The following is a 19,955-nucleotide window of genomic DNA, read 5'->3' on the forward strand; positions in this document are numbered from 1 at the left end:
CAAACATCTATATCAATCATAAGTAATGTATAAAAAACTAACTCTGAAAATAGGACGTGTTTGTGTGTGTGTACATATTTAAAATACACGTGCATATCAGTAATTTTTGAGTCATTGTTCAAGTTGTACTGAGCAGAAAATCTTCTCAGTGGAAATGATGATAAACAGGATTCAGGAAAATATCTCGACATGAATAGTAAATGACTTTTACAGTAAATATTATATATGAATTACTTCCACTAACTGCTGCAGTGGTTCACTCTGAACACTAGGGGGCAGGCTGGTCTCACTAGAGTCAACAGGTGAAAATTATTATTATATATTAAGAATTCTTTTCAGCTTTTAGAAAAACTTAAATAATTTAACAATATAAATGTGTATTTTATTCACAAATTCATTTACAAAGAAATGCATTGTTTTATATTTGAATGGGCAATAAAAAGAGGAACTCATAGAAATATGAAAATAATATATTCGTTTTATTTGTATTGTGCCAAATAATAATATACTATATAATAAAATAATAATAATAATATAGTATCTCAAGGCTCTTTACATAGAAGACCTTACAGATATATAGAAACCAACAGGTCCCACAATGAGCAGCTCTTTGGTTATTTAATAACATAATTTAATATTTACATAGAAAGTTCATGAAGTGTAGAAGTTATGAGGGTTTGGTGCAGAGAGGAAGAGAGAGAGAGAGGAAGCTGCTGCCTCAGGTTCCCTGAATGTTCCCTGGATGTTCCCTGAATGTTCCCTGAATGTTCCGGGTCCGTCTCGCGCACAGAGGACGCGCGGCTCTGTGCGCGCAGCAGCGAACAGAGGATGAAGATGAACTCCTCTTCGTGGAGAACCGAGTCGCTGCTCGTGTCCTCGGGCTTCTCGCTGCTCTTCCTGCTCGGCACCGCGGGCAACTCTCTGGTGCTCGCGGTTCTGTGTCGGAGCGGCCAGATGAACACCACCAACCTGTTCATCCTCAACCTGGGGCTGGCGGACCTGTGCTTCATCGTGCTGTGCGTCCCCTTCCAGGCCACCGTCTACACCCTGGACCAGTGGCTGTTCGGACCCGTGCTGTGTCGGCTCGTGCACTTCTTCATCTTCCTCACCATGCACGCGAGCATCTTCACCCTGGCGGCGGTGTCTGTGGACAGGTGCGTCCGATCCAGATGTTCCCACACAACTTTACTGTTACTGTGGATCGTGTGTTTGTACTGAACTGATTCCAGAGGGTTTGATGGTAGAAAGAGAGAAGTCACTTTGTGTTCAGCACAGAAAAGTTAGAGTTAAATATTAGAAAGGATCAAAATATACAACACAAGATGTATTCATGTGTGCAACAGTGAAACACATGAATCTTTAATAAAGCCCTGAAGTACAGGTGGTTAATATCCATGTGCAATATGAGCGTGAACCATGTTCCATCTTGATTTCAGCCCCATGTCCACCCCCCCTCATGACTCCTTCCTGTCTGATCACCTGGATCTCCTGCTCTTCCAGGTATTTGGCCATCTGCTACCCGCTCCGCTCCAGAGGAATGAGAACCCCGAGGAACGCCCTCGCCTCCATCTGCCTGATCTGGGCCGTGTCACTGGTTTTCTCGGGGCCGTACCTCAGCTACTACTCCCAGTTGGAGCTGGGGGGCACCGTGGTGTGTATCCCTGCCTGGGAGGCCACCCCACGCCTCGTCATGGACGTGTGCACCTTCGTGTTTGGATACCTGGTTCCCGTCCTGGTGCTCAGCCTCACCTACGCCCGCACCGTGCGGTACCTGTGGACCAGCGTGGACCCCGTGAAGGACGTGTCCGAATCCCGACGGGCCAAACGCAAAGTCACCAAGATGATCCTCATCGTCACTGCGCTCTTCTGCCTCTGCTGGCTCCCCCATCACCTCATCATCCTCTGCATGTGGTCGGGTCGGTTCCCCCTCAACCAAACCACCTACGTCCTCCGCATCCTGTCCCACCTGGTGGCCTACACCAACTCCTGCCTCAACCCCATCGTCTACGCCCTCGTCTCCAAGCACTTCCGCAAGGGCTTCAGGAAGGTGTTCAGCTGCAGGCGGAGGAGGAGCAGGGAGAGCAACAAGGTGCACGTGGTCCAGGCGGTGGACACGGTCTGCAGCGTGGAGACGTCCAACTAGAGTGGGATGGGGGGGGGGGGGGAGAGAGAGAGAGAGAGAGAGAGAGACGTCCAACTTGACACAGGTAGAGAGAGAGAGAGAGAGAGACGTCCAACTAGAGTGGGGTGGGGGGGGGGGGGGAGAGAGAGAGAGATGGAGACGTCCAACTAGACACAGGTAGAGAGAGAGAGAGAGAGAGACGTCCAACTAGAGTGGGGTGGGGGGGGGGGGGGGAGAGAGAGAGAGAGAGAGAGAGATGGAGACGTCCAACTAGACACAGGTTGAGAGAGAGAGAGAGAGACGTCCAACTAGACACAGGTAGAGAGAGAGAGAGAGAGACGTCCAACTTGACACAGGTTGAGAGAGAGAGAGAGAGAGAGACGTCCAACTAGACACAGGTAGAGAGAGAGAGAGAGAGAGAGAGAGACGTCCAACTTGACACAGGTTGAGAGAGAGAGAGAGAGAGAGACGTCCAACTAGACACAGGTAGAGAGAGAGAGAGAGAGACGTCCAACTAGACACAGGTAGAGAGAGAGAGAGAGAGAGAGAGACGTCCAACTAGACACAGGTAGAGAGAGAGAGAGACGTCCAACTTGACACAGGTTGAGAGAGAGAGAGAGACGTCCAACTTGACACAGGTTGAGAGAGAGAGAGAGACGTCCAACTTGACACAGGTTGAGAGAGAGAGAGAGAGAGACGTCCAACTAGACACAGGTAGAGAGAGAGAGAGAGAGAGACGTCCAACTTGACACAGGTTGAGAGAGAGAGAGAGAGAGAGACGTCCAACTAGACACAGGTAGAGAGAGAGAGAGAGAGAGAGACGTCCAACTAGACACAGGTAGAGAGAGAGAGAGAGAGACGTCCAACTAGAGAGAGAGAGAGAGAGACGTCCAACTAGACACAGGTAGAGAGAGAGAGAGACGTCCAACTTGACACAGGTTGAGAGAGAGAGAGAGAGAGAGAGACGTCCAACTTGACACAGGTTGAGAGAGAGAGAGAGAGAGACGTCCAACTTGACACAGGTAGAGAGAGAGAGAGAGAGAGAGAGACGTCCAACTTGACACAGGTTGAGAGAGAGAGAGAGAGAGAGACGTCCAACTAGACACAGGTAGAGAGAGAGAGAGAGACGTCCAACTAGACACAGGTCGTCTTCATCATAAGGAAGGAGATGAAGAAGATGAAGGAGATGATTTCTGTCTCTCCTGGTTCTTCATCCACGAGGTCCCAGCAGGTGTCCCTCGTGGTTGATCAGAGTCTCAAGCAGCGATTTACTTTGTGTAAAATAATCTTCACTATGATGTTTAAACACATAATTAATGGATTTCCCCACTTTTGTATGATGTGAATGTCCCAGTTTAAAGTGTTAAACCTCCACAGGCCTCAGTGATAGTTCCTGTGATGTTGAGTTTTCAGAAACCAGCTTAACTCACTGGTTGTTGAGTATCTGACTGGTTTCGTTGTGCAGCTCCTGTCCCAGTGTCACACAACATGAACCTGATTTGTTGTAATGTACGATGTGTTTTCTATGAAGTCAGTTTTAATGTGAACGTCTCAGTTTATATAATAAATCCATCAGGTTGTTATGTGACTATCTTCTCTGTCTGCTTAGCAACAACATGACACGTTTTCACTGAGCTCTGACAATGTGAAACACAGACTCCTGATGTTAGTGTGTATATTTATATATGTATATATAACCTAACATCAGAAGTCTTACTTATGGATTCCCTTCTGTTAAATGTGTAAAGTACGAGAGGTTAGAACTGTCCCCTGATGAAACCACATTTAAAGATCTGCACTTTTTATTTCAATCTGCACCAAATCACACACACTCATAAATATCAATTCTGTTAATATCAGATATTTTTCATCAAGATCAATGATTTTTATTCTGAGAAATCAATGAAAATGTTTTTTAAAAACCACATCGTGACCCAAACCAGTTTCCTCCACCAGTTTGTGTCTTGTAGTTTTAAATCTTCATGCAAAGTAAAACACAAACAAACGCAGACAAAACATTTGTAACAATTTAAAAAAAGGTGAGAATTATCTTTTTTTATCTGCAGCAATTTTTTATTTACATGAATTAAAGTTGACTTGTTCTGCTTCACAAACATGATGAAGAATAACCGGGTGTTTTCATGAATCTGTTCTCAGCAGTGAATTCTCCATCTGAGACGTCGTGATAAATCAGTGCTGAAGATGCTGTGAGTTTCCATCACACAGAATCCAGCTCGTGTCAAATGGTTCTGATTATTGTCTCTAACGCTGCAGTAAATATGTCTTTATATCTTTATATTAAGAATGATTTGAACTTGCTCACCAGAGCGACAACAAACAACCAACTGTCAATACCTCGTATCACCATGGAAACCAGACCTCAGAACAGTTGTTCTCGCTCAGTAACGAGTTCGCCTGCTGCTCTCACTCTCTCGCTCGCTCGCTCTCTCGCTCGCTCTGTTAAAATGTGTTTGCAGCTTTCACGTGTTTCTCTCGTAGAAGAAGCTTCAGAGCTCGTTAGGACGAACTCGACCTGGAGGCTCTCAGCTCTGATGACGGTTCCTCACCGAGGCTCAGAACACAAACACAATCTGTGACAGAAACACTTCAGTCTGGAGCTGGAACCAAAAAGGTGATTCACAGGAACTCAGATAACAAATCAGATCGGTTCAGGTCTGAGGTTATTTCATTTATTTGTTATGATCTAATGATCTGGTCAGTGCTGCGTCATCAACAGAACCCTCCAGTTCGTTCAGATTTCCCTTTATTCGATTGAAATGTTAAACAGATAAATTACATAATTACACATCGTTCATTCCTCTTTGTTCAAACCCTTCATCGGACGGGTCGACGGGGAAAGAGAAGCGGGGAGTTAGCAGAGCGACAGGAAGACGAGTCTGTTAAAGATCTTCTCAGGCGGACGTGTCGAACAGCTTCTCGATCATCTCCTCCACCTCCTCCGGTCGGTACTTGTGATACTTCTCTGGGTTCTTGGTGAAAGAGACGTTGGCACATCTGGAAGAAACACGACAAACAGAGGTGAGTGATGAAAAGGACAGAACATCGGAATGTATCAGGACCAGGTTCTATCTGATCTTCAGTTTGAATGAAGGAAACTTTTTATGGAAACTTTGATTTATCAAATGTCAGAAACTAGTGATAAATGGCTGAATTATACAAATTAGTCCAAAGCATCTAAATATTTAGTTTACTGTCAAAATGTAAAAAGAAAAAAATGTATCAATCACAATCAAGAAGCTGGAAGAAGAAAAATAAACGATTAACTGAGAAAATCATTTCCCAGGATTTTCTTTGTTAAAAAACTAACTTAATTAATTATCAATACAATAATTTAAATGGAAAATTCTTTAATCATATTAATATTCCACATATGAATAAATACGTAACATCGTAATTTGATGATTATGCTGCAACAAACAAGTCAAACCTCAAAGATGGTTTTTCATTTTACAATAATATGAAATTTTATAAATTCTCACACTGGAGGAAACAGAGAATAATTATTAATTAATTATCGAACTGTTCTCCGTCGATCTGCGAATCATTTCAGTTCTATTTTAACATATGTTATTAAATATTTAGCCAATGAGATTTTTCCTCTAATGAATTATTAATTGATTATCTGACATACTCGAGGTAAATCGAAGTTTCCAGAGTAAATCTGTGGAACTTCTTTTAACGTATGTAAAATATGAAATAACACTAATAATTGAAACCTCCTAATAAACCCCTTTGCACTGAGAGCGTCTCACCGCTGCAGGAAGGCTCGGTACGTGTCCGACACCACTCTCCTCTGGGCCCGACGGATGAAGTCCCGCTGCTCCTTGTCGGGAATGGCCCAGCCCTTCTGCGTCTTACACAACTCGTCCAGCCCGTCGTTGAAACCCTGAGAGACAGACAGATGTTCACTTTCACACTCTGCTGCCACAGCAGGGAGGATTTTTATAGCTGCTGGAATGTGGACAGATATTTGGATGTGTGGTGTCAAAAAGAGATTCTCACCTTGAATTTGTCTTTAATCACTTGTCGCTCTTTATCTTTCAGCTGCAGGAAGACGAGACTTCAGTTACGTTCACGACAAAAAGCAACTTGACTCACAGAGGAAAATAAAAAGTACGTTGTGTTTTTAGATATATGTGTAAATTCAGATTCTTAAATTCTATTTCTCTCAACTTACTATAAATTCTACAACTACTTAATTCTTTTGAGATAGTTTGTGTGATAGTTAGTGTCCCAGAGTCTGGACCCTCACGGGGCCTCTGCTGAACGGGAACAGTTAAAATCATACAGGCGTGTGGAAGTTGACACGTGTGTATCAGAGCGGGTGAAAAGTTTGCTGTTCCCCAGGAGGACGGATGATAAAGTTCTGACCTTGGTGCCAGGTTGGAAGACGGGCATGTTCCGGTCCGTCAGGTGCTCTGTGACCTTCAGCCAGCTGCGACAGGAGGGAGGACGTCGGGTTAAGACTCGGACGCGACCGACACGAGGAATGTCTGAGTGAGTTTCTGACACGTTTACCTGCGCTGGTACATCTGGATCTGCTGCTCGATCAGCTCCCGGTACGAACTCTCAGCTTTCTTCTGGGTCACTGTCACCAGCTGGATTAACTCAGACCTGAACATCCACACGACAGGAACAGGAGACAACAGATCTTCATTCTCTACTAATAACTGATGTTTATTTCACATTTGATTTTCATGTTTGTGTTTAACAGCAGAAACGTGTCTGAGGGTCCCACTCACTTCTCCAGAGACTTGAGGATGTAGTTGTAGTTGTTGTGCAGGAAGATGGCGCTCAGCGCGGAGTCCTCGTACACTTTGGATTTACTGAGCAAGTTCAGCTGCAGGTTTCCCAGAACTTTACCTGAAAGAGTCGCACGTCAGCTCAAAACGTTAAAGTTAACGTTAAAGACGAGGAGCCCACAGGGAAATCACACAGATACAGATATACGTACATATATAGGTGCTGAGGAGCCTCTTGTTGAAGTCGGACGTGTAGCTGCTGGCGGAACTCGTCTCTGGAATAAATACAAACAGAAATTTTTAGCTTTAAACAACTTTTACTGTTTCATTCAATCTTAGATTTATGTATATTAATAGTTGGATGAATTCTCTTCTTTTTAAGATCAGTATTCATTTCAATAGACGAACTTCAGCACATGCACATAACAGCGTCTTCTTCATGTGATGAAGAACATGGTGACAACAGAACACTGAGGGTGGGGGGGGGGGGGCCTACACGGGCTGGTGCTTACCTCGGGGGTCTAAAGGAATATTGTAAGTGTCCCCCAGAACTAAAAGGGCCGAGGCAAGGCAGAAGAGAAGAGAAGAGAAGAGAAAAGAGGCACAAGTGCAAAAAGGTTAGAAGAGATTTGTTAGTGCAGAGAAAGCAAACAGTCATCAGCCAGGAAGCGAGGAGGAGGAGGAGGAGGAGGAGGAGGAGGAGGAGAGAGGAAGAGGAGTAAAGCTGCGATCAACCTGAGACCTCGGCTGCTGATTTACAAACTTCAAATGTGAAGAGATTAGAAAAACAAAAAGGAAACGGTCTGAAGTTTCTCTGAGGTTTAACTGAGGCTGAAATCTGAAAACAAGAGTCGGTCACAGAGCGGAGATCTGAGGCCGGAGGAGGAGGAAGGAGGAAGGAGGAAGAGCAGCAGCGGAGGAGGAAACACATCAGTCACAAACAGGAAGCTGGTCAATCGTGTACTGGGACTGTTTTCAAAGATGGACGACACGACTCCACTTCCTCCTGTTGCACAAAAATGAAGCCTAAATATCTCGGATACAGACGACGGATCAGATTTTAGGACACGTCAGACGTTAATTCTGAATTTAGTGTTGATTGAAGGTTAAAGAAGAACCGACACTAATGTTCCAGTTTGTGATGTCGTGAGGTTTCGACCTGAAAATCAACAAAGCAGCAGCAGCGCTACGCTAACCCGAGCTAACGGTTCGTACCTTGCGACGCCAACATGGCTCCGGCCGTCTCGTGGAAGTCGAGCAGCTGCTGCAGGAACAGGATCGCCTGAGAGAGGGATGGGGAGGGGGGGGGAGAGAGAGAGAGGTCAGGGGCGAGCGACGCCTCGGCTCATTCATTACACCGACACGGCGCTGTCAGCCGTTACCATGGAGACCGCTCAGAAACGGACAAACAGCTGGGCGCCTGTGGACGAGGGGAGAGAGGGGGCTTACGTTGCTGGTGAGTTCGTGCACGGTTCCGTCTTTGGGCATGTTGTATTCTTTATCAGGGTCGTTCTGTGGGGGACAGGACTCAGTCAGTACCTGAGTGATGGGTTATTGATCGACACTTAGACTGTGGCGTCTTGCCTTGATGCTGTCGGCGAACTCCTCCAGAGCTTTGGCGCCGATCGTCTCCATGGACGTGATGAGCGTGGGCAGCTTGTTCTTGGTGCTCGCGGCTGTCCCCTGCTCTCACACACACACACACACACACACAAATAAACTCATTATTATGCGTCACGGTCTGTGGACGCTGTGAAGACAAGGAGGCGTCGCTGAGGAGACCTGCAGCGTGGAGTCGAACTCCGCCTTGTTCATCTTCAGGTGTCTGAGGATGGGGAAGATGGTGAGGACGGCTGAGTAGTCGTGACGCATGATGGCTCTGCGAGCCGCCGACACGATGTTGTCTCCCTCCAGCATCAGGTTGTCCAGCGCCTCCTGTGGACAAAGAATGAGACAGACGTAGACAGAAATTAAAAAGCAGCTGAAGAAGAAACGATCTCTGGTTCGTTTTAAGTTTTAATCTCGTCAGATGTTGAATTGATTCGTTTCTTCGTGTCTGACCTGAATGAGGGAGTCGAACGTCTTCTTCTGGTGGTGCTCGGGGATGATCTCCGTCAGCAGCGCGTACTCGCTCTGCGCCAGCTTGACGAAGGCGCTGATGCAGTGGATGTACGAGTCGATCTCGATGTCCAGGACGTCGTCTTTTCCTGCGAGGAACACGAGGAAACACTGAGTGAGACAGGAAGCACTCTCAGACGTGATGATTTGAGACGTGGTCACTATGTGTCTGTGCTGCTGTGACTGTAGCTGAGATGTGTTGAAGCTGCAGCTGAGACGTGTTCCTTCCTGCTGTTTCCCACGTGTTCCCGTCACTCACCTGCGGCGGCCCCGTGCTTCTCGGTCAGAGCGTCACTGTGATGTTTGACCCGCGGGTCGTGATCGTAACCTGGTGGGTGGGGGCGGGACAGCAGGGAGACAGGTCTAGTCAAACCACTGGGGGGGGGTCGTGACTAGACCAGAGGGACAAACCTGAACCTGGTACGACTGTACCGACCACCACCAAGCACCAGGGGGCGGAGGGGGGGGGGGGAAGCAGGACACGCCCACTACAGTTGGCAGGGGGGGGGGGGGGGGGGGGTGAAGCGCCCACAGACATTTGTGTTGTGTGTGTGTCTCAAAGTGTAAAGTTAGTGAGTGTGTGTTAGAAAACAGCTGCAACACAAACAGCTTCTACTTCACCACAGGTTAACCGACTTACTACATTTCCCAGAATGCCCCTGCAACCTCTAGCAGGATATTTCTACAGGCGTGTGTCGCTGTTACCGTGACAACAAACGAGCTAAATGAACGCTCTACATTTTAAAAACTTAATTTACGAACAATTTGAAAAGAGTTTTCTCCCCCAGTCTTCTTCTGTCCTGCCTTCACCGCTGCTCTGCTTCACTACTGCCACCAACTGTCCATCGGTGGAACAGCAGGAATTCTGTGTCGCATGTGGGTTAGCAATTCATAAACTCAAATCTGTTATGATTTAGATATTGTTAACTATATTATTAAAAATGTATTGTTTAGATATTGAATAAAAAATTTGCTACGTATTTAATTTTGCAATAATTTTCATGTTAAATGTTCTAATTTAAAAAATCCACAACAACAGACTTCTGACTTATTTTTCTACAACGTCTGTGTTTCTGTTATAATCTAAGTTTCATTAAACACCTGCAGTGAGTAGAAGCTGTTTTCAGTTCTCCTGTTGCTCTGAACAAACAACAGAGAAGAGGAGGAGGAGGAGGAGGAGGAGGAGGAGGAGGGCAGAGAGCGAGGAGAAGAGCGAGGTGCGTTACCTTCCAGAGGAGTGAGGTTAGAGCCCCCCTTTTTCCCATCCAGCCCATGCTGTGAGTACTGTTTCAGAAGGTTCTGAGCCTTTCGAATGGTCCCTGCTCCCGTGAACAGAGACAGAGTCCAGAGGAGGAGGAGGAGGAGGAGGAGGAAGAGGAGGCAGCGAGGTCCAGACAGCCAGGAAACAGAAGAAGAAGAAAGAGAAGGAAGAGCTCGGAAGTGAGAGATGGAACAAGAGACACCACATCCCTCCACCGGCAGAGGGGGGGGGGGGCACAGCCTAACACCACAACAGGGAGACCAGGTGATAGACAGAGCCGCAGGGACACATGAACTACGACACAGTGTGACCAGGTGACGTAAGAGCAGAATAAACAGGTTAGATCAGTTTTAAACATGAAACAGCCAAAAACAGTTCAAATCCACAGTTCACATCACAAACATGAATAAAACAGAAACAACTACAACACGGTGGAAACACAGAGTTCAGTCACGTTCACGCTTCGTCGTCCAGCTCCGTTAGTGAGTTAGTGAACGAGTCGCACACTTAAAGCTGCAGTCACTGATTCCGTGTGGTTCAGACACTAGGGGGCAGAATAACACGATAACAGACCTCGGACTCAGGACGGACTCATTTCTGACGTCAGCAGCTCGAGTGTTGAGATTCAAACTTTGTTCTCTCGCTCTAAACTAAATCTAAATCACGACTGGAAAACCCTTTTCACGTGGCTTCACTTTCAAATAAATAAAAAAATGTAAGCGTGTAAATTTTGACCTGAAATGTTGATTTGGTCCGAGGCTAAAATTGTATCTGTACAATTAAAGAAATATATGACGACTGACGAGCTCCCGTCTTAAACCTCTCGACTATTTTCTGTTACTTTCTGGAACATCCAAATTATTTGGGTGTGAGTGTTTGTGGCATTTCGTTAATAAAAGAAGACACAGACACACACACAGACACACACAGACACACACACAGACACACACAGACCTGCGACACACGTCCACTCTGCAGAACTCACTCACACAAACAGTGAAAACCTTTAGTTTCATGAAGCAGCAGCAGCTCAGCAGCAAGTTTTCATCACACGAAATCAAATAAAGATTCATTTTACATGTTGGAATAATTCATCACCAGCAGGAAACGAGATGAGTGACATCACATTTTACTTCTCCTGCTGCTTTATGACTTAAATAGCAAACAATAAAAAGACATAATAGTTTGTCTGGTTTTTTCTTCCGCCCTCCACAGCTTCCTGTCCCGACTTCCTGTCTTTAAACGTCTCCCTGCTGCTCAGCTTCGTCTGTTTCATCTGAATCGGTTTCATCTTTCAGAAAACTACGGATGAAATGAACGAGGCCTCTGAGCTGAGCCTGAGGAGATAATTCGATGATATCCGCAGCTGATTTATTGGTAAAATCCCACTGATCCCAGTGCTTTGAACTCGCTGCTGATCCCCCCCCCCCCTGTGCACGACATCATGAAAGCACCGGCTGCTACACGAACGCTCTACGTTTGTTCCAGGGAACAAATCAACTTCTGCACTTTTTTACGCTCCTACGTCTCGCTGCTAACACAAACAGAGCCGCTCAGTGTCGTCGGACGGACAGAAGCAAGCAGCAGCAGGCGCACACTGAAGCTTTGAGTTTACCTGGGATGTAGACTGTCATCACGACACAGGGATTATGAGAGAGGAAGAGGATGAAGGATTAGTCAGAGTGTGAGGCGGCGGTGAACAGGATCATCAACGTGGAGGAGACACTGGGTAAAAGACGTTAATCTGATGGACACTGTGAGCGTGGAGGACACGCCGAGTGTTTTCATCTCGTACACGACATTAAGCAGAATCACAGACTGAGGCGGAGCTCGAGGTGAATCAGCTGCTGACCTGGTCTCTTCGGAGCCTTCTTGGTGGGCGTGTCCTTGCGTTTGGTCTGGACGGCGGGGGAGTAGAGGATCCCGGAGGAGGCGCTGTTCTTGCGGAAATGATCCTTCAGGCCTTTGATGGATCGATCGAGCTGATTGGACCTGATCTGGAAGTAGACGTTCATGAAGTCTGCAGGAGAGGAGACGAGATGTTAGAGGAACAGGAAGTGGCGCCGGCTGAGGGAGGACGCTGGTGTCGTTTTACTGTTAAAAATAAATTCATAGTGGATTCCTAACAGGAAACTGGAGCTACAGACAACATGTACAAAGAAGGGCAGATGAAGTCCTCACCCTGGTTGCGTCCGTACTCCACCAGCCAGCCGGCGATGCAGATGATGTCCTGGAGCACGGCCTCAGGCAGATGTTCCAGCACCACCTCCTCCTGCACCTCCAGCTCCTCGTCCACGGTGATGGCGTCCAGGATGAGGATGGGGGGGACGGGTTTACTGTAGCGGGTCAGCAGGCTGCGGAACTCGCCCTCCAGCAGCTCCTTGCCCTTCTCAAAACGAGCTTTCTGCAGAGGAGGAGAAACTCTCAACCTTCTGATCCTGCTCCGATAAAACACGTCTTTTCTGATTGATCAAGATCACAGACACAAAGTGAACCTTTCATCTCTTTACATTTACACTAGTGTTCATCTGGAACCTTCGCACTGGAACTTAAGAAGTAAAACATCTGCTGAAATTAACATCATATTATAATAAAAACCATTAAACAGAACCAGTGACTGTACCACTGTGTTGAGCTCCGGACTGTCGGGGTTGTTGTCCTGAAAGTATTCCACAGCTTTCTGGATCTTCGCGATACAAGCCAGGTACTCGTCCAGTCGGCCCGTCGGTCTGGAACAGAGAGAACGGTCAGTTTCTCACGTCGCCGCTGAGAACACAGCGAGGACAGAGCGGACGTCTCACCCCTCCCTGATGATCCTGTCCGTGTCTTTGGCCACGTGGTAGTAACTGATGACGTGGTCCATGCACGACAGCGTCTTGTCCACGTTCTCCTGCAGCCGCTGCAGGTTCTCCGTCTGCTTGTGGACGGGGATTATGGAGTTCTCCAGCTGCATCAGGCGGCTCTCGAACGACGACAGGATGGAGACCTGTCGCCACGGCAACGACAAAAGTCAGAAACAATAAGTGAATAAAGACGCTCGCTGAGGATTGTGGGCCTTTGACGTCATGCTCAGAGTTAGAGAAACATGGAGACGTTCAGTCTTTTGAAAACCTTCACCTGGAAAAGTCACTGCTCACTAAACCAACGACTGTCAGGGACTTTGCAACAGGGTCGTGTGTGTGTGTGTGTGTGTGTGTGTGTGTCTGTGTGTGTGTGTGTGTGTGTCTGTGTGTGTGTGTGTGTGTGTGTGTGTGTGTGTCTGTGTGTGTGTGTGTGTGTCTGTGTGTGTGTCTGTGTACCATGCCATTGGTCAGCTGATCACTCTTCTCCAGATTCTCTCTGATGAACGACAGAGTCTCTTGTTCCTGAAACATCAAACACAACATGTGATTGTTTACATGTTGTTGACATGTTACTGATCAGTAAACAACATGAGGTGACGTCAGCGGAACACACAAACACTTCTTCTCTCTTTTTACCTGTCTCTATCCGTCTCTCTCTCTGTCTGTCTGTCTCTATCTGTCTCTGTCTCTCTACCTGTCTCTATCCGTCTCTCTCTGTCTGTCTGTCTCTCTATATGTCTCTGTCTCTCTATCCGTCTATCTGTCTTCTCTCTTTCTACCTGTCTCTCTCTCTCTCTCTCTCTCTCTACCTGTCTCTATCCGTCTCTCTCTGTCTGTCTGTCTGTCTCTCTATATGTCTCTGTCTCTCTATCTTTCTACCTGTCTCTCTCTCTCTTGTCTCTCTCTTGTCTCTCTCTGTCTCTCTCTCTCTCACCTGTTTCAGTTTGTCCTCTATCTCTCTCTGTCTCTCTCTCTCTCTCTCTATCTGTCTCTGTCTCTCTACCTGTCTCTCTCTCTCTCTCTCTCTCTACCTGTCTCTATCCGTCTCTCTCTGTCTGTCTGTCTCTCTATATGTCTCTGTCTCTCTATCCGTCTATCTGTCTTCTCTCTTTCTACCTGTCTCTCTCTCTCTCTCTCTCTCTACCTGTCTCTATCCGTCTCTCTCTGTCTGTCTGTCTGTCTCTCTATATGTCTCTGTCTCTCTATCTTTCTACCTGTCTCTCTCTCTCTTGTCTCTCTCTTGTCTCTCTCTGTCTCTCTCTCTCTCACCTGTTTCAGTTTGTCCTCTATCTCTCTCTGTCTCTCTCTCTCTCTTGTCTCTCTCTCTCTCTCTCTCTCTCTCTGTCTCTCTCTCTTGTCTCTCTCTCTCTCTCTGTCTCTCTCTCTCTCTCTCTCTACCTGTCTCTCTCTCTCTCTACCTGTCTCTCTCTCTCTCTCTCTACCTGTCTCTCTCTCTCTACCTGTCTCTCTCTGTCTCTCTCTCTCTCTCTACCTGTCTCTCTCTCTCTCTCTCTCTCTTGTCTCTCTCTCTCTCTCTTGTCTCTCTCTGTCTCTCACCTGTTTCAGTTTGTCCTCTATCTCTCTCTTCCTCGCGGACGCATCTTCGGTAGGAATCATCCCGGAAGTGAGACTCGTTACCGGACAGATCTCCGGTGACTGAGAACCGAATAATTCACTGATTTAAATCATAAACAACCGACGACGCCCAGAAGCTAATGTTGAAGAAGCTAATGCTGAAGAAGCTAACGCTGAGGAAGGCTACAGTCAAGCTAGGTACTGTTGTCCGGTTGGCGTTTCAAAATAAAATGTGATGCTGTCAAAGATGGCGTCACAACTTACTGAAAACAGTAAGAGAAGAGAACAACTCACCAGATTGTGTCTGGATTTGGTTTCTTTGTTTTCTAAGTTTATTTTTCTGCAAAACCGACGATTAAACATTAATTTGTTCGTCGTCTTCAACACAACCAAAGCTACTTCATCTTATTTTGAAGGTGCATATGGCTGTCTTCCGGTATGTATGTCTTTGACACTGCGCTTCCGCTTCCCATGTTTGTTGTGTTGAATAAAAATATCTAGGTTTTAATTTATTTTAACATTTATTTCTGTTTTGAGGAAAACATGTAGGAGAGTAAAATAACAAGCTGTTAAAATATTAAATTAAACATTAAAACTGAATTAAACACATCATGTTAAATGTTTTTTATTCATGATTTTAATGAAATTATAAAACAATTATTAATATTCACTGAAGCACCTTGAAGCTTTGTTACTTTATTTATTTACTTTTACTTAAGAAAAAGATTTGAGTTCTTCCTCGACCACTGGAAACATCCTGTGAGGAAGTAAAAACACTTTGGAAGAAAATATTTTGTTTTATTTGTACACACCATGTAAAAATCTGAAGTGTCAGATTAAGTTTGTGTTGTCGTTAGTAAAACCTTGAAAAAGAGACCAAACAGTTGGGAAAATGTTAAAAATGTATTTGCACAAAAGAAGATGTTTCTCAAATTTTCTTTACATTCATGTTTAGAAATGTCCTGGAACATTTTACACTGTTACTTTACAACCATGTCTCTTATACAAACAAATAAAGTTTGTACAGAACCTCTCAAAAACTATATAATTCACTAGTGTTATAAAGATTAAAGTTAAGCTGTAATGAAAACAAACTAAATATCTGTGAGACTAAACCACACATCGAACTACAGGTCAACATTTAAAGCACTTTTTCCTTTTTCATGCGTTTACACTAAAATACCAGTGGAAGCCTTTGAGGGTTTATTGCTGAAGGAAAACAGCGACCTGACCTCTGACCTCTGAGGAAACTGTTGGGACCGATTGAGTCCAACATTATATTGAAAAGAGAAAAAGAAAAAGTCAGTCTGTCAGGTTCAGTTCAAGTTGCAAAGAGAATATACATCACAGCATTAAGAATAATGCAAACATGTTCAAATCGCAGAGCTTCACACTACGATTCCTCTTCTTTAGACAGTGCCTGCAAAATAAAAAACAACTTGCATCAAGACTTTGTGGGGGGAAAAAACAAGAACACGAATATTCAGCTCGTTCTGAAAACTCAAGTCACCTGTTTGAGGAACTGTCGCCCGAAGTAATTGGTCGCCATGTTCTTTAAGTTGGTCTTTCCTCCGACTTTACATCGCACGTATCCGTACAGGTTGGCCCCTTGTAACACGACACCCATGATCACGACAGGCTGAGAGGAAGAAGAACACGGACGTCACATGTTGCTCTACATTTACCTCTAATAAATCCCAAACTTCAACACAAGGTGGCAGTAGAGCTAGAATAATTTATCAGTTGGGCGATTGGATTTATGTTTTTAATTAAAGTTAAGTCGCAGAGTCTGCAGCTGTTGTAAGAAAGCACTGAGACGGACGAACACGATGTTGATTTGCTCGTCATGGGATTTACTGAAAATAGACCTGGACAACCTTTTATTCTATTCATTCATTTGTGGTCTTACCAGCCATTTAATACTGAAAGAAAAGATGGTGAAGAAGAAGAAGATGACCCAGAGGACGGGACAAACAATCAGCCCGAGCCAGAAGATCCGAGAATCAGAATCTGACACGTGTTGTTTCCCGGTAGCCTGAAGAAAACAGGATATTCTCACAGTCAGGACATCTGTGAATATCATGAGGACATCTGACAGTGAACGAGTGGATTTATCAAGAGGTCAACGGTTCATCAGTACCGAGTTAAAGACCAGCAGAACTATGACCATTACACCACACGCTAAATACATAGGTCATACTGAGGAGCGTCTCACCTTCCTCGACTCAAACACCCAGTGGCTCCGTCCATCGTCGTCCACCTGGTTCCACCACCTGAGACCAACCATCAACCTCCCAGTGATGTTCTGTCAACGCAGATATTTAGGACATGAAACAGAACTAATGCTACAAATGACGATTACTTACATTTTAAATCTTGTATGAAAAGATGCACCTTTATTGTCCAGAAGTCACATGACAGCATCAGGATGATTGCCACCATGCAGGCGATGAAACTACTACTGAGATGCTCACAGAGCAGGTAGACGATGACCGAGGTCACCCTGAAGAAAAGGTGGAAGAAGGACGCCACCGGATGCCTGGTGACAGATTTTCAACACGTTTAATGAGGCAATAAGGACGTTATATCTTCAAGGTGGAAATAAATTAAGACGGTGCTGTAATTATTCCAAAAAGAGTCAGTTTTATATCACATATGACAAACATAGAACATCATATCTTCACGTTCGAGGCTGGAGACGGAAAATATTTGGTAAATTCAGCTTGAAAAACAATTAAAGCCACGGGTCAGTTATCAAAGTGTTGAACTGCTCCTCGAGTACCGAGGGACACTTAAGGTCTCGAGTCGAGGGCTTTGAAAAGTCCCTGGAAACTCACTTAATAGTCGACTTCTTTGACCTTTTCCCTGCGTCCTCCTCTGCGTCGAACAGAGAGACGTCCTCATCGTTGGCGTCCTGAGGGATCAATAAGGAAGACGATTAATCCCTCAGAGACAGATGGACACAACACTCAACTGAAACCTCTTCCTTGTTTATACACAGACGGCTCATGGGTCATATGACACAATAACAGCGTGATGTGTTTCACAACCAACTGTGATCAGAAACTATGAGTTTTAATTCAGCCACATCTTGTTTTAAGTCCTGTTGTGTAGCATGTATAAGCAGAATGTGAGAATTGTGAGACGCCGTGTGAATGAAGTGTTTATTGCTCCTGGGGAGGCTCGTGAGTTCTGGACAAATCCACACATCTGAAGACGCCATCTTGGGAAATCTTCGACTCTACGAGGGACATTTTTCATGATTTTCAGACCAAACAAACAAATGTTAGCACATCTAGTTCTTATAAAACATAAACTGTCAATTATCTTCCAGTTATTGGCTTGATTAATAACAGTTTTATCTATAAAATGTCAAACATTATTAATTTGCTCCTCAAAGATATTCATTCAAATTTGATGCCAACAGTCTTCAGTTTAATTTTTTTGCATCGTTTCTACAACAAAGAGCAATAATTACTATTCAATCATTGCAGAATTAGTGGCAGTTCTGTTATTGACCATATGTTAAATGTCCATGTTTCCTTGAAACTGCTAAATAAGGTGAAATGTTCCCTTTTTTCTGGGTTATACAAGAATATTTCCAGCCCCATTTTAGCAGCTATAAGCAGAATATGAATATTTGATGAATAAAAGACAGAAATCAGATATTAAAACATTTGAATTGTTTCCTAATGTTAAATAATTCTCAACAAATAAAACTTTTGCAGTCACATGATTCACATTGTGACTGTTACTGTTATTATTTTTGCAGATATAACAGAAGATCATTTGAATCTGTTTACAACTAGATTATATTTGTGTATAATATGTTATTTGCTGTTTGAGAAAGATAAATACAGGAACAACACATTTCCACTGCTGTCAGAACAAGACATGAGATAAATATAACTGAATATAACTGAACTGCATCATCAGGAGTTTGGTCTTTGACTGAATCTGTGAATTTGATGATACAAACAACGAAGAAGCAGAGAAGCTAACGCAGCTAGCTGTTAGCCACCGTTAGCTTCCTCTGTCTGAACAGTTTAAACGTGTTTCTCGGGGAAACTCAAACTAAACCTTCATCTCAGCGTTTGTCAGAAACAAAACCTGAAGTGTTGAGATGTTTCAAAGTCGATGACATGAAGCCGAGTTAGCGAAGCGGATGTGTAAACAGCGACTGGGACGTAGCATGCTAGCATTAGCAGCATTAGCTGGAGAGATGTTGATGGACTCACTGTGTGTAGCTCTGTTAGCATGTTAGCCGCACTTAGCTGCAGTTAGCTGCAGTTAGCTGAAGTTAGCTCACGCTGCTTCGCTCATTAACACGTTAGAAACAAATAAAAACAATAAATACGTCACTTACTTCTGTTATCATGGTGAAACGTGAAGTCTCTTCCTGCTTCCGGCTACATGCTCACACGTCACTGCACAGGCCAGTCACGTGGTCAGAGCGTGCCACGTCTAGTGTTTGAATAATTTGATAAATTAAATGACAATATTACTTATAATAATTATATCAGATTATTTACTTTGACATACTCTCGAGGTTTGTACGACTCTATATATATATATATATACACAAATAGTAAACTATATTACTAAAACTATACAGCGTATATGAAACACACTGTATAATATTGGGTCTATTATTTTTCTATTATTTCTATTCAGTTTTTTAAAGTTTACTTTCATTTATTCAGTTCTGTTATAAGTTCTAGTATAATTCATCTGCAGTTGCTCGTGTTGTATAATGAAAAATGTTAGTTTAGGTAAAACAGTGTTTAGAACCAAACAGCTGGAGGTCGATGGATCACATCTGTCAACATCAATTTACATGTGTACACGAAAGACAAAGAAATAAGAAAAATACTCCCTTAAAGGGACATTTTACAATATACAGCGTGAACAAGATGAATTATACTATATCTATCTATCTGTTTATCTGTTCATCTATCTATCTATCTGTCTGTCTGTCTATCTCTCTGTTACTATTTTTTTTAGACAGAGGTCTGGACAGTTTAACAGGAGACAAGTTTTCAAAATAAAAGCTCCAGCGAAAACATCTTGATGTAAACAAAATGTTCTGACATTTGAATAAACTTTTTTCATCCTTTCATAAAATGGTTAGATCTAATTCCTGTGTATGTCTGCGCGTTGTTTAAGATTTAACTGTGTCCAGATGTTTTGTTACTTCCTGGTGCAAACACCAGCAGTGAAAAGGTTTCAGTCGCTCAAAGTGAAGTGTTGATGCTCTGGGAACACAAAGTAGG

At 44.3% G+C, this 19,955-nt stretch overlaps 3 protein-coding genes across 15 annotated transcripts; 1 reads left to right on the top strand and 2 right to left on the bottom strand.

Annotated features, from left to right (window-relative positions):
- The first annotated feature begins 825 nt into the window (after window positions 1-825).
- LOC117753136 (galanin receptor type 2) lies at window positions 826-2,557 on the top strand. The gene is made up of 3 exons (XM_034571047.1): window positions 826-1,154; window positions 1,501-2,191; window positions 2,525-2,557. The coding sequence occupies exons 1-2, from the start codon at window positions 829-831 to the stop codon at window positions 2,141-2,143; spliced, it is 969 nt and encodes a 322-aa protein (XP_034426938.1). The 5' UTR covers window positions 826-828; the 3' UTR covers window positions 2,144-2,191; window positions 2,525-2,557.
- Window positions 2,558-5,022: 2,465 nt separating this feature from the next.
- Window positions 5,023-14,870, bottom strand: exoc7 (exocyst complex component 7). 13 transcript variants are annotated; one of them, XM_034571022.1, is made up of 22 exons: window positions 14,665-14,870; window positions 13,564-13,629; window positions 13,066-13,250; window positions 12,888-12,993; window positions 12,446-12,668; window positions 12,117-12,284; window positions 11,880-11,891; window positions 10,230-10,322; window positions 9,263-9,331; window positions 8,947-9,092; window positions 8,668-8,820; window positions 8,470-8,568; window positions 8,335-8,397; window positions 8,101-8,167; window positions 7,398-7,436; window positions 7,098-7,160; window positions 6,886-7,006; window positions 6,662-6,757; window positions 6,515-6,578; window positions 6,146-6,187; window positions 5,896-6,029; window positions 5,023-5,137 (listed from the first exon to the last, which is right to left on the bottom strand). In XM_034571022.1, the coding sequence occupies exons 1-22, from the start codon at window positions 14,722-14,724 to the stop codon at window positions 5,035-5,037; spliced, it is 2,172 nt and encodes a 723-aa protein (XP_034426913.1). In that variant the 5' UTR covers window positions 14,725-14,870; the 3' UTR covers window positions 5,023-5,034. The 13 variants fall into 13 exon arrangements, with proteins under 13 accessions (XP_034426913.1, XP_034426914.1, XP_034426919.1 ...); XM_034571023.1 differs by lacking the exon at window positions 11,880-11,891; XM_034571028.1 differs by lacking the exon at window positions 10,230-10,322.
- Window positions 14,871-15,570: 700 nt separating this feature from the next.
- Window positions 15,571-19,134, bottom strand: tvp23b (trans-golgi network vesicle protein 23 homolog B (S. cerevisiae)). The gene is made up of 7 exons (XM_034571050.1): window positions 19,049-19,134; window positions 17,520-17,596; window positions 17,077-17,221; window positions 16,898-16,987; window positions 16,592-16,717; window positions 16,193-16,321; window positions 15,571-16,102 (listed from the first exon to the last, which is right to left on the bottom strand). The coding sequence occupies exons 1-7, from the start codon at window positions 19,058-19,060 to the stop codon at window positions 16,076-16,078; spliced, it is 606 nt and encodes a 201-aa protein (XP_034426941.1). The 5' UTR covers window positions 19,061-19,134; the 3' UTR covers window positions 15,571-16,075.
- Between the last annotated feature and the right edge of the window lie 821 nt (window positions 19,135-19,955).

This window comes from Hippoglossus hippoglossus, chromosome 19 (genome assembly GCF_009819705.1).
Source record: "Hippoglossus hippoglossus isolate fHipHip1 chromosome 19, fHipHip1.pri, whole genome shotgun sequence".
Classification (NCBI taxonomy): Eukaryota; Metazoa; Chordata; class Actinopteri; order Pleuronectiformes; family Pleuronectidae; genus Hippoglossus; species Hippoglossus hippoglossus.